A 14,410-nucleotide genomic window follows, 5' to 3' on the forward strand; every position below is an offset into this window, starting at 1 on the left:
TTGTTAGAAAGCAACGCGAGGGAAAGACTGTTCCTCTGCCTGCTCTGTGCTGTTTCGCTGCTCCGACTCTCATTTTTGTCTACGGCCGGGGCGTTTATGTTGTGTTTTCGGTTCTACCTGGGCAGCTCCCCCGAGCAGCCCCCGTGCCCGAGGCAGGCGTCCCCTGCGCGGGGGAGGCGGCCCAGGGAGGCTCGGGGCGGCCCGGGCCTGCAGGCCCGAGGGGAGGCCGGCGGGAGCCAGCGGCAGCCCCTGTGTGCCCAGGGCAGGCGGCCGGGCCTGCCGCAGCAGGACGCCCCTTCCCCGGGCCGGGTGCGGCGGTTTTCTGCACTACTGACGCCTGACCGCACCGGGCAAGGGAAGGAGTCCGTCAGCTGGCCCGTCTGATCTTCCTCGTCTAAGAAACGTAGTCATTTTTAGCGAGCACCGTAATAAAGCCTGATTGTTTCAGGGGGTTCTCCTTCAGGAGAAAGGCGAGGCAGGCCGCCTCGCAGCTCCCCTTGCCTTGGGCACAGTTGTGGATGGACATAACTCCCTCCCGAGGGCGAGAAAAGCTGCGGGCGCCTGAGGCGGAAAGCCCTGGAGAACTGCTGGGAAAGGGACGCAAGGGAACTTGCAGAAACCACTCCGCTCGCGTCACTTCGCTCGCGGGCAGCGCTGCTGGAACCGGGTCACCTACCCCCTCCCGGCGAGCCGCCCACCCGCTGATTTTCAGAGGCAAAGACCTCACCTACGATGTTTTGTTATACCAGGGTGGTGCTTCTTGTTACCCAACATCCAAAGCTGTCATTTTCTTTTCCTCAAAAGCCACATCCTCAGAGACTTCCACGAGACCAGGACAGCAGGTGACGTACTATTGTCTAGTATTCATACACTTGCCCATTGCTCAACGTTAGGAGCAACGTCCTCTACGTAAAGCATCCTCATTGGTGAAATGTCACTCAAAAACGCAGGTACGGATGGAAGTAGCACAAAAGTGTTATTACTTGGTAAAAAAGAAAAGGCTGAACCAGAGCCCAAATTTAAAAATAGTAAAGAAACCAGTTTGTGTAGAAAGGCTTTTTATTCTGAAAAACATTTTTTCAAATTTTTGAAATACAGTGTAAAGTACAACATAGAATTATGTCTGCAAGTCAGCTTATGCATGTCATGCCAGTTATTTACATGTAGATATATACAGAGTGCAGATAATTATTGAAACCACACTACAAAATAAACAGAGAGTTCAATAAGATAATTTAGTAGGACTTTATTAAATACATATAGTTATTGATTGTATATACTTTCCTATTAAAATACCATATAGTATCTAAAGTAACCTCTATAAACTCTAATACCTCCAAAATTGTTATAAATATGATTGAAAATTGAAACTATCCATGTGCCCCGTTCAGCTGCTTTGCCTTTTGCTGTAACAGAAACTCTTGTAGTGCTGAGATCATGGTGCTATGTTTAGTGCCAGAACTTTAATGACAATCCCAATAAAACACTTGCAAAAAGCTCAGGTGCAGAATAGCTTTCAGCTGAGACATCCAAGGGTTGAAGCACCATTCTCTATACTTATAATAACAAGGATAAACCAATGGCTTATTAAATACTGCCACATACAGGACAAGAAAAACAATGCTATGATCTTCAGTGACTGAATTACAACATTGAATTAGTAGCTGTTTGAATACCAAGCACCTTATTAAAACAAAACAAAGCAAACTCCCAAAGCCCATGCAATATCTTAGCCAAAAAAAGAGACCACCCAACTTGTTCTGAAACAGCCTGATCAACAGTCTGACTTTAGCATGAGCAGTAACTGGAAGGGCCACGGCAGCAGAAGCTGTCAGGGCTGTGTGACCACAGAGAGCGAGATTGAACATTTCTTATAGCTTGATCTCTGGTAATTGAATGATTCATATAGGGCACTCTGCTGAAAGAAAGGATAATGCCAAGCCATATCATATATTACCCCATTAACAAAATATTCCATTTACTTTCTGGGGGCTTCTGGCCAGCAAACCCTCACAATAAATTGCCAAGGGTCTGTCTGTGACTTCACTAGAGCTTTGAGAGTTTCCATCAGTGGAGAAGATCCACCGCAGTCTGGAGGATGTGCTCCCCTACTGGGATTTCTCTTTTTGCTGCTCAATCCAAAATTGCATAAACTGCTGCCTTAGGAAAAGAGTATGAAGAACAATATGCTTTTTAGTTTCATTATTTATTCTGATGCAATCTTATTAAGTAGAAAATAGACCAGTGGAGAAATGTAACAAAACCCATCCAATTACTGCCATACAGTGTTTTTTGTTGTTGTTGTAATTATTATTCTAAAATGCTGAATTTTGCAACTTTTCCTCTCCTAATGTGTCTTTCCTAAAGGCACAATACAATTCAATCCAATTACAGGCAAAGAATAGAGATTAGCACCAGAAAATATATAAAAGGTAAATAAGTTACTATTACTATCATAGAATAGCGCTGGTCATCAGCAAATCTGTGCATCTTTTTTTTCCAGAAATAATCAAACAATGAACTTCATAGATTAGTTAGGGACATAAGTGATAGCTATGGTTTAATTTAAGAGTTTTGTTACATATAACTCTAAATGCCAAAATATGGCGAGGACATTTTAATACTGAACTCATAGGAATTACACCAAAAATAATTTTTCATCTTTATCATCATTAATAAAAAGTGTGAATATAAAATATTAATATACTTTACATATTTATCATACAATATATCAGTCCTTCACACTATTAATTTGATTCATGTTGTGCTCCAACATGTATCAAAAGGTTTAACAAAAAGCATGGCTAATTACATAAGTTGTGGGTACAGACATTATTTCCACAAGATAAACAGCAATCACAACATGTCATCTACCTTGAGTTCTACAGTGATATTTTGAAAAAAACTGCTGCATCCTTTTAGGAAGCATAATAATAATTATAATAAAAAAATTGCGCAAACTTTGCTTGTAGAGTGAATCTGACTTTCATAAAAACCAGTAAATCAATACTATGAACTAATTTAGTTCTGCTTGCCTAGTTTTCTGGTAAGGGACTATCAAGATAGTATATCTTCATGTAAATGTTATATGGATTTCTGATCCTTTGCAATTATCAGAAGGGATTTTTGGTCAGGCCTGAGAGTATCATCACTAGACAAGCTTTGGTGCTGCCCTCTCCCCCATTTCAGTCTTTGAAAACCTAGTTACTTAACTTTCTAGTTCATTGTACAGCTTCTTATGGAGATAAAACTCCTTCCTGGAAAGTCAGGGAAGAGCTGGGGCATTCACAACCCAGCAGTGAGGTTATACAGAAAGTGCTTGGTATGTACTGCAGAAGAGTGGAAAAGAAAAACCATAAAATATTTCAAAAAATGAAAAACCTACTCAGTGAGAGTGAGTGGTTAACTATAATTAAGAATGGGCATAACCTTTTTCAGACGGAAATGCCATTTTAAAGCTAAGCTACTTTAAAATTATTTATGTGATCATCGTGGTTGGTTCACAAGAAGGGCCAGAAAAAGTGCAGAGTCTTACAGAGGAAAATACAGATTTGTTTTGTGAGCAGCAGAATGAATAGGATCCAGTTTTTATGAAGTTGTCTCCTGCAACTCAATTTTGTGTCTAATGGGAGATGAATGCATGGGAACAGACAAAATACCCTCCTCCACAGGGATTCCTCCAGGTCTTTCTACAACCTTTCCCTCAACACTTACAGGCTCTACTTGCTTAATCTGTAACTGAACGTTGCATTTTTACAAAATTTTTAATGAACTTGGCATCTTTTGAGTCCTCTAGCTTGTACTCAGATCAGCTGGTTTCAAAACATGATATTGGAGAATAGCCAGACATATACACAGGCTGTGAGACTACCTAAGGATAGCTTTTTTCCCCTACTTTTTCAACCAGCCTAAAGCAAAGCAAGTAAGAGCAAGCATTTTCTATTTCCCCATTCCTCAAGAATTTCACAACAACTAAATTGCTCCCAAGAGGTGTAAGAGGTCACCAAAGGATGTTCAACACAGTTGAACAGTTGCCACTGGCCCCGGTGCAATAGATAGAAGTTGGGGTTTTTCCCCAGACCACTGCATTTCTCTGCCTGGGTGAGGCCTCCAGCCTCTGCTCAAAGCTTTGCCTCCCTTTCTGCTTCTTTTTGCCTGCAGCAGGACTTCTCCTGGGAAGGTCAGCAGAGGTAAGCCTTCTGACAGCCTGCAATTTTTGGATTGTGAAATACAGCAAAAACACAACCATAACCATGTTGATCTCAGGGCAATGGCAGTTTCAGGCATAGCTTACAATAAGAAAACTTGGCTTGCCTTAAAACTAAGAAAGGCTCGATCTGATGAGAAAAGACCTTCTCTTCACTTCCTTTCACATGTGCTCTGGGCAAATTAGATGAGCACACACTGCCTGTGACAATGTCTGGAACAACCCTTCATCACAATGCACTGAGCACAGTCTGGTCTTAAGGTGAAGTGAAACATGATTTGGGACTTAATGAAACTGTTTAGAGTGAAGAAAGAACCCAGATCGCCCAGTCACTAATTCAAGGGGTCTGTTCTCAACTGCCTGCAGTCAGTCGTACCCAGACTGCCCCTCTGGAAAGCTAGACCATTTTGGGGAGAATGCTCTTCCAGCCTCTCTCCTTCCCTGATCACCACTTGATACTTTCATTAGTGAGGAGAAGGATCCTGCAGGCTTTTGCCACCAGCCTGAATTCCAACACAAATTGTTCTGCAGAAATCATGCACGACATACAAGTAAAGAAGTTTCTGATGTGCTTCTTTATGTTGGTAATAAATCTTATTTTCTAATTTAAACAAAAAAAGGCTATGGAAAGAAAAAAGAAGCAATTAAAAGATTACTGACGTTTTTAGTCCTAACAGAAGTTATTCCTTAAACTTTCTGGAAGCAGCGTACAACTTAGAAATCAACAGAAGATTTATGTATTGATTTCTGTTACTGAAGAAAGAACTAAGTCTTGAGACGTCTATGAAACAGTGAATCCTTTCTGTAGCACTAATGCTGAAGAATTACTAATATGGAGCTTAAATATCTTGGTTTTCAGTCGGGCACGGTACGTAGCCAAGCAAGTAGTTCATGTTTTCCCTCAAGGTGTACAAGAAAGATGCTCAGATAGAGAAAGCTGCTTATGGTTTTGGGCTTTTTTTTAGGGTTGTTTTTTTTGTTTTTGTTTTTTTCTTTTTTTTCAGTCCTACCAGGAGCAATCAAAGGGTCTTTCCAAAACCTTTGAAAAGCAAGGGGTTTTTATTCTGCGGAAGGGGAGAAATCTTTGTCAAATAGTTCAGCAGAATTCAGGAGAAATAATACTAAATACTTTTTGCTACATGGAGCTTTCAGCATTCATAGCTTATAAAATTAGCTACTTCACAGGCCATTTGTCTTACTTGCAATGGAAAAAGTTGGAAAAGGACTCTGTTACAATTTATCTCGGGTTTCAAAACATACTGCTGTTTTTCACTACTCACTTCACATGACTACCAATCATTCCAGATGCAGCATCTCCTTGTTTTCTACAGATGTTGATCTGAGATACACCGAGAATATCTTCTAGATGAAGGGTATCATAGAAATAAAAGTTGTTAATATTATCTATACTGATACAGAAAGAAGGAAATAAATCTAAGAAGTATTTGAATGAAACATTCATTAAACATATCACATTTTCAATGAGCACTTACTGCTCAGGCAGTGTATAAACTGATTTTATTATCAGTTGCATAAATTCTATACCATATTGTAATCTCAATGACTAACAAGTTCAAACTTCTGACTTACGGAAAACTCATTTCTTATTTGAAATGATTAGGACTAATTTTATAATCAAGTTTTTAAGAGAGAATTCAGATCACAATAGAAGCATTACTTACATTATGAAAAAAATTACAATTTTCCATATTAAAAATCACAGATTGCAAGAAATGTCATAGAGTGCGTTGCCTCTAAATTTCACACTTCTGTGAGCAACATTCTAGGACCTGAAAGTCTGCAGCTAAATAGCAACTTTTTTGATTTTATTGCTCTAGTGTTCCTTACCCATAAAAGAAGAACAGAACAACCTTTTGCAAACAATGGAAGTTATTTAAACAGAGTACCATCTTCAGTACAGAAACTGTTAACTGTTTCATTACATTCTGTTCCGTTGATAGGGAGCTGTGTAACCTGCAGCTGCAGTATCTGAAGGAAATCTACCACTCAGCTAACGGGCTGATCCCATATCTGTGTCAGATAAAAATCATAGTGCTTATTATTTGTTTCCATGGATACCATGAAGATATTGCTGTCCACTAAAGATTACTAGAGGAAGACAACATAATTCTCAGGAACGAGTCCTGTTTTGCCTTCATAAGTTGCTTTTAACCAGCCTGGTTCCACTGATGGATACACTGCAAAAAAACAGCCAGACAAAAAAAAAACCAAACAAACATATTTAGAATTAATGAAAACTGCTAAAAGATCCTATGCATGGTTCATATATTTATTTGGATAGTATTTATTCAAGAGCAATTGAAAAGTCACAGCAAGAACTGAGAGCTGAAAATGGAATTACACTCTCATTTTGTGGATACAGTTGAGTTTTCTATTTATTTTCTTATATAAAAAGACAATGTAAAACATATCTTACCATTAGAAAATATTGCCCCCTGTGGGAAAGACAGTTCATGACTATGCTCAGCCTTACAGGAATACATGGCTTTTGCTTGTCTGAAAGAAAAAAATACAGGCTTGCAATAAGTGAGATTACAAGGAGAAGTGTATAAAGAAGTGAAATTAAAACCTGGGAAGTGTAGGAATAATCAGTTGCACAAATGCAGGATGGTAATGACTAGTTACACAGCAGTTCAGAGGAGTAGAATTATAGCAGATAATAACTCCAAGCTTACTGGAGTTAACAAGCATGTTATTGCAGAAAAGAGACCAACATCCTACTTAGAGGTTTAAACAGGAATATAATTTATAACTTTTAAAATGATTCATTCATTCCAGTTTAAGTTGTCATTCAAATGAGTACTGAATTGAGCACATCGCTTGAACCAACTGATGGACTGCCTGGAGACAATTCAAAAGTCATCATCCAGTCATTAAAGGTCTCAAAAGATGTGAATAAAATTTAGTTGATCAGTCTACAAAGAAAATAATACATAGAAGGTAAGTATGCGACAAAAAGGAGTAAACCGTTCTCCAGGATGACTGCAAAAAGGACTTGGATTTAAATTGCAGCAAGGGATGTTTAAATTAAGCGTCTTGGGTGGCATTCAGCTTCAGCCACCTAAATTTAGATGTCTATAAGTAAGCTATGTGGCTGGCTTCGCAGACCTGGCTGGACCAGGCCTGGCTTCTGCTATGGAAGACACCTACTTGAGAGTGCAACGAATGGCTTGCCAGGTTCCACTGCCCGTGGTGAAACCTTCAGCGAAACACTTCCTTAAATAACAGCTGACATGAAGACACCTACATGTAGACAGCTAAGTTTATGTCTCTTAATCTATACCTGGAAGACCCTTCTACTGGTTAGAACACTGAAGCACTGGAAGTGCCAAGAATTGGACAATCCCTGAGTTGAAGAATTCCTATTACTAAAAGTTCATTTAAAAAAAAAACAAATTAAGAAAAGGCACTACACAGATATCTGTAAAAGTTAGATATATAATGATTCAATCACAGAGAAGGAGGAGAGATTAGGTCACCTCTTGATATGGCTTCTAGCACTATGATTCTGCAAAGTACAAAATGAGGGATTGAACATGAAGAAGGAAATTAGGAGTTTTCTCTAGATTCCTGCACTTTACCTAATACCTTGACTTTAATTTATACACTCAAAGCAATTTTTATATGATCCATAAGTTTTTATGAGTTTCTTTAAACTTATTGGAAACCCACAATATACCAAGTGAAGATGAACTTGTTGATTATTTCACCTTTGTATGATGTGATGAGGAGTTACTGATTCAGCTTTCCTTCCAGCCAGGATTTATCTCAATGACCCAGTATGGGACCTTTGGTGATACATTTTTTGCATACTTTTTGAGAGTGTGTATATGCAAGTGACATGTAATCTATCTTGTCTTTCTCCCAAAATAGTGAGATAACAGAGTCCTAAGTTAGATTAATAACAGTGCCACATCATAAGCATTAGCATAAGAAGTCTATTTTATTTTGTGTACCACCGATGGAGCCATGGCACTTCGCCTTTGAGTTCCACACCTCCCTGGGGAGGTTAAGCAGGGATGGATTTCCTAAAGGGAGCAGAGAGCATCCCTCTACCCTGGCCTCGTACCCTTGTGCCAATCAGTACTAGCACACCATCATTCATCTGAATCTTTAAAAGTGTATGACAGTGGATGGACATATTCCAAATTTTGTATGTATGAGCTTTCCAGAAATGATTTCTCCCTCTGAAGAAAAAGTATCATTTTTCCTCAAAGTCAATATAACAAAGAGCACTACAGATATTCTAATTATACTGACCCAGATTGGTAAGTGTCTGACAAAACAGCTATTACCTATTTTGGTGGGTTGACCCTGGCTGTGGACATCAGGTGCCCATTAAAGCTGATCTATCATTCCCCTCCTCAGCTGGACAGTGGAGAGAAAAATGTGACAAAAAGCTTGTGGGTTGAGATAAGGACAGGGAGATCACTCAGCAATTACAGTCACAGGCAAAACAGACTCGACCTGGGGAAATTAGTTTATTACCAATCAAATCAGAGTAGGGTAATGAGAACTAAACCCCAAACTTAAAACACCTTCCCCCTACCCCTCCTTTCTTGCTGGGCTTAACTTTACTCCCAATTTTCTCCACCTCCTCCCCCTGAGCAATGCAGGGGGATGGGGAATGGGGGTTGGGGTCAGTTCCTCACACCTTGTCTTTGCCGCTCCTTCCTCCTCAGGGCCAGGATTCCTCACACTCTTCCCCTGCTCCAGCATGGGGTCCCTACCATGGGAGACAGTCCTTCATGAACTTCTCCAATGTGAGTCCTTCCTGTGGGCTACAATTCTTCACGAACTGCTCCAGCGTGGGTCCCTTCCCTGGGCTGTAGTCCTTCAGGTACAGACTGCTCCAGCGTGGGTCCCCCGTGGGGTCACAAGTCCTGCCAGCAAACCTGCTCCAGCATGGGCTCCTCTCTCCATGGGGCCACAGGTCCTGCCAGGAGCCTGCTCCAGCGTGGGCTTCCCATGGGGTCCCAGCCTCCTTTGGGCACCCACCTGCTCTGGCGTGGGGTCCTCCCTGGGCTGCAGGTGGAGATCTGCTCCCCCGTGGACCTCCCTGGGCTGCAGGGGGACAGCCTGCCTCACCATGGTCTTCCCCACGGGCTGCAGGGGAATCTCTGCTCGGGCACCTGGAGCATCTCCTCCCCTCCTTCTGCACTGACCTGGGGGGCTGCAGGGTTGTTTCTCTCACATATTCTCACTCCTCTTTCCGGCTGTAGTTGTGCTGTTTTTTTCCCCTTCTTAAATCTGTTATCCCAGAGGTGCTACCACTGTCACTGATGGGCTCAGCCTTGGCCAGTGCTCGGTCCATCTTGGAGCCGGCTGGCATTGGCTGTATTGGACATGGGGGAAGCTTCTAGCAGCTTCTCACAGAAGCTACCCATGTAGCCCCCCCGCTACGCAAACCCAATACACCTGTGTGGTGTAATCATGGATTTTACACATATAAAACAGTGGAGTAACTGTTAATAATGACTATAGTCACCATGTATATAAGGTTATTGGTAATGAATTTACTAAAGCACATGGAGGATTTTGAACCTGATTAATATGTAGCACCTCGTTACTTAGTGGCATGACTATCAAGCCAGTTTCCCATGTTAAGAATGTGACATCTGAGTAATACTGTGACAAAAGACATTTAAGGCAATAATAAAACAGAACAGCAATATTTAAATGTGAGGCAGAATTATTTAAGTTCTTCTTGAAAAATGACATCTTTTTTTTTAGTGCCCTTAGAAAAAGTTAAGAAAATAAATGCAATTTTCTCCTATATTCTCTTATGTCTACTAAAGTATTCTGTTTTCAGCTTCCAATTTTACCTGATCCAAGTATGTTTACTTTAAAAGTAAAAAGATTAGAAAACATGGACTCTGACTTGCTCAGTTCTGGAAAGAGAAAGCTTCCCAGCATTTGACATTCAGACAGATACACAAACAGAAGGTACAAAGAAGTCAGTTTCTAAAAATCTCATAAATTACAGGATTCTTCCCACTACCTTGCTCCTGACACAGAGTAATTACATCCCTATGTTATCTACAAACTGTGTGTGATGGTATAATGAGAGACAGATTCTAGGAATATTTACTCATAATTCTGGAGCAATTTTCAAGCCCATGGTTATTGCCTCCACACTTGATTTGATTACTTAGGTTTTTATATTAGTTATTACTCACTTCAACCCTATCCAGCTAGAAGCATTAACCATGAAAAGGTCGTGCAGGTTCTTGGGCTTTTTTTTTTTGCGCGTGTGATTATGAAAATGGACATTCTTCCTTATGATGTTAATGCTGTCCTCCCTACAAACAAGGCTGTTTGTTAAAAAGCATGTGATAACATCACCACCATCTATTATGGTTCTCTTAAGATGATGCTAATAACCTGAGAAGAGTGTGATTCATGTTGTTTAGTGCCGAGGAAAAAAAACCCAACTTCAGAAAATGGTACCCACATTTCCTAGAAGTTTCTTCTTTCCATGGCTTTACTGGATAGACTCCAGATGAGAAAAATGCATTTTCGCTTTCCTTACTTTTCATTACGTTCGTTTTGAGCCCATAATGATAAACTTATACTAGCAGTCAAATGGTCAGTACTCATCAGATCATAAATTACTTTGCTTGACTACACACACTCAACAACACCCGAGGCCCTTTTAATAATAATAACAACAACAACAACAATAATTTTTAAAGTTAGAAATAAGCTATAAAACTATGCTCCTGCCCTAATGAGTTTTCAGTTTAGCAAGACAAAGACAGAAGCCAGAAGAGGAATGAATGAGGGAAAACACATAAATCTCTCTCAGATGACTCATCGGTTAATATTACCCTACCGGAAGAAGAAAGGTTTATAGACTGCTAGAAATGGCAGAGTTACAGACAACCTTGACTGAGTAGAAAACACTGGGCTGGGCTGGGCAAGGTGTTCCAGGTGTTTAAGAAAATGCAAAATATAGCATGAAAATAAAAACAGAAGAATGACTGGGAAAGGATATTTAATCATATGGTTGGGAGAGGAGCATGGGTTTAGAGGGCTTCATACTGTCAGCCTACTCCTATTAAAGTCCCAGCCTGGCACCTAGACATCCTGCTGCCAAGTTAGAGCTGTTTGCTGTCACCACCTCCTTCCCATTTTTCTAGGTATTCTTTTCTAATGGAAATCCTTCTTCTTATAATCCAGTTTCTCACTTCAGGAGACTTGACTTTCTGTGTACCTCTAAATCAAAGTCAAGAAAATGTAGAGTCAGGGATTATGCGTTGGTGCATTTTTGTACAGAAGCTGCAATAAAGAGACCACAGGCCTTACTATGACTTTTATCTAACTGCAGTATTTGTGTAAGTGGTAAGAAAACTCCTTCACCTCTTTCAAGTGCATACTAGATTAGCCACAGGGATTGGTCTCAGTGTAAATGGTAGCTTAATACCCCAGTGCAATGGGAAGACTGAGAAGTCAAAGTAACTCTGGAATTGGAAAAAGAGAGCACAGGCTCAATAGGGCATAACATTTTGGTCTTCCCTGTCCAATCCTAAAACATGTACTGTGGCCTATCATTCTATTCCAGTCTAAAAGAAATCTGTTCAAACTGGTAGCACTATGGGGGCACGTACTCATATACACAAGGAGAGAAAACAGCCAGGTCAAATAATGTCCCAGCATTAAAAATGAAAAAGGGAGGACACACACTCATAACAGAGATATCGCATTATACAGAGTCAGAACGCAGGGTTGCAAAGACCGCTTGGAAGAAGGAATTAAGTAAGATCAGGCCACTGTGGTGGTAAAGTATCAAGTGCAAAATTATCTGCTGGAATACAGAAAACAATGTGAGACTACAAAGTCATATAGGTCCTTTTTATCTGTCTACTGTACAAATGACCACAACAGGCAACAGATGCTTCAAGTAGGAATGCAGCTACTCAGATACTATAATGCATAGGTAAGCAGCAGCTTAAATGTCAAAACTAGCTATTTTCACAGGGTAAATTACCCCTGCACAGAGTTCAACACTGTCTTGACTTCAGTATTTCTATTATCAAACCAAAAAAATAGTTTCTCTGTCTTACACTCTGTCCTGCATATACTCATTAGACAGTAGAGTTATGAACACAGAAGGCCTTTCTACTGGGTGGATCAACATGTAATTATCATGATTTCTACATACTTCAGAGCAAAACAAAGACTACCCTAAGTTTTTAAATCAGCCTTCGTGTTCATAACATATATCAGAGGTAAATAAAAGCTGGCTCTGAATTGCAAAATCGTACTTAGACTTAAGCAGCACTGTAAGAACAGCTGAGCTACTTCTTATTTCTTCCTCATTTTGCCTGCTGACCTCTCATTTTCCATTCTCCTTGTTACTGTTGCTTCCTTCTTAGGAAGGCTGAAGTAGAGGAGCTATTAAGCCTTTCAGCGTTTTCGGCTTTGTTATCTGCTCTCCATATCCATTATCAAACTGCTACATTTTTCCTTTGTCAGTTTTTGCTTCTTACATGCTTTTTATATACAGATACAGGTGGCACAGGCTCTGAGGGAACAACAGGGGAGAGTTTACAAGGAGGGAGTAATACAAAATAAGAGAAGAAACAGTGTTGGAGGTGAAATGATGCAGGACTGGTGAAGCAGTCATCGCTCTTGGCTCAGGGCACTAGATTAAGAACATTCCAGTCTCTTCATTTATACTTTTTTTCCTTAAATTATTGCCCTGCTCTTTTCATACCCCTTTCCTCCCCTGCCAGCCTCTTTTTTCGTCACCTTACAGTTAATGTACTACATAACACAAGAACAGCCCTGATTCCTGTAAGGGGCTGCTCTTGAACAAGATCAGTGGGCCTTCGCAGGTCAGCTTTCTCTTTCTTTCCGCTGCTAGATCTGTCAGAGAGGACAGCCATATTGCACTGCCACACATCTCAGCATATGTTGGCATCTTCCTTTACAGCTGTGCTACTTTAGATTACTATTGGATTCACAGATTGACTTTTTTTTAAACATGGCTCAACAGTTCCAGTAAGATCCTGGTATCAGTGAGTAAACTGATGGACAAAAATGTATGTTCTGTCTCAAAGAACTTGAAATGCAGGGACACCAAAAAGAGAGACAGACTTTTTCCCACATTCATTTATCTGATTATCTGCTTTAGTCTATTAATTGTAGAGGGGGTTAGTAATCTATGGAAGATACTGCTTCCTAGATGAACACTTACCAGAACATTCTAAATTCATTTAATATAAGAATGAATCAAATCCACCAAATAAATGCAAACAATTGTAAAGAAAATGTAAATAATTCCTGCTGCACCCTATCAAGAAGAAAGGGCAACAGTTTCTCCAGACAGATACTGAGGCATGGAAGACGTGATGGTAAAGATAGAAATCCTGATCAAATTAATCCTGAACTTTCTAAAGCAGCTGTTGATTCAAGAACTGCCTTTGTGAGCAAATTACCATAAACTAGAATGTTTGCTACTCTGCTGAAAGCATGTATATACAAAGAGCTGTATGGAATAAGTAAATAAAATTTCACATGCCACATGATGCTGTCCAAAAGACACAGAACAAAGCTCTAACATTTCTATTTCATTCTTTGAAGCCAGCTAACCAGAAAGGATTTTACAAATTGTTAAACAGTATGAAGCACTTACCGTCCTGAAGAAACTTGTTTAAGTGAACCAGCACTTTCAAATAACTGCGCTCTTGCAGCCACTCTGAAAATAAAAGCACCACCTTGCTTTATACTTTGCCCATTAATTAAATACACGGAGTAGTTTCACTTTTAACCATCTAAAGACATGGACACATTTTTTAAAAATTGTTTTAATTATTCACTTAGAGAAACAGGAAATTCAAAAGCTGTATTTAAGTCCTTATTCAGCAGCATTCTTAAGGGCATAACCTAACTGGTGCCACTGACTTCTACATGCTCTAGTGCCTTGCTGAGTCAGCAAGGGAAATCTGAACACCCTATATTTAAAATTATATTCATGGATGGCCAATAGATATATCGGAAATGCTTTTACTGCCAGTCTGTCACTGTCATGCTGGAACTCTGAGCTGTGCAGCATTCTCTAAGTAAGACACAACAGTCTGTGAACTGACTACAGTGATCCCTTCCAGTTTAAAAAGTGGAGTCCCGCAGTTTCTGGAGAACTTGCTTATATACTTCTCTGGGATCACTTTATAGTAG

General features: G+C 40.1%; 1 protein-coding gene across 1 annotated transcript in view; it reads right to left on the reverse strand.

The window, feature by feature from the left end:
• Positions 1-1,041: 1,041 nt before the first annotated feature.
• Positions 1,042-14,410, reverse strand: part of ARHGAP42 (Rho GTPase activating protein 42) — a 167,928-nt gene continuing 154,559 nt past the window's right edge. The window contains exons 22-24 of the mRNA XM_069808326.1: positions 13,869-13,931; positions 6,645-6,724; positions 1,042-6,405 (exon numbers count right to left, since the gene is read on the reverse strand). Coding sequence (XP_069664427.1) covers positions 6,317-6,405; positions 6,645-6,724; positions 13,869-13,931 — 232 coding nt within the window. The 3' untranslated portion in view covers positions 1,042-6,316. The remainder of the gene's footprint in view (positions 6,406-6,644; positions 6,725-13,868; positions 13,932-14,410) is intronic.

Source organism: Haliaeetus albicilla, chromosome 20, assembly GCF_947461875.1.
Source record: "Haliaeetus albicilla chromosome 20, bHalAlb1.1, whole genome shotgun sequence".
NCBI classification, from domain to species: domain Eukaryota; kingdom Metazoa; phylum Chordata; class Aves; order Accipitriformes; family Accipitridae; genus Haliaeetus; species Haliaeetus albicilla.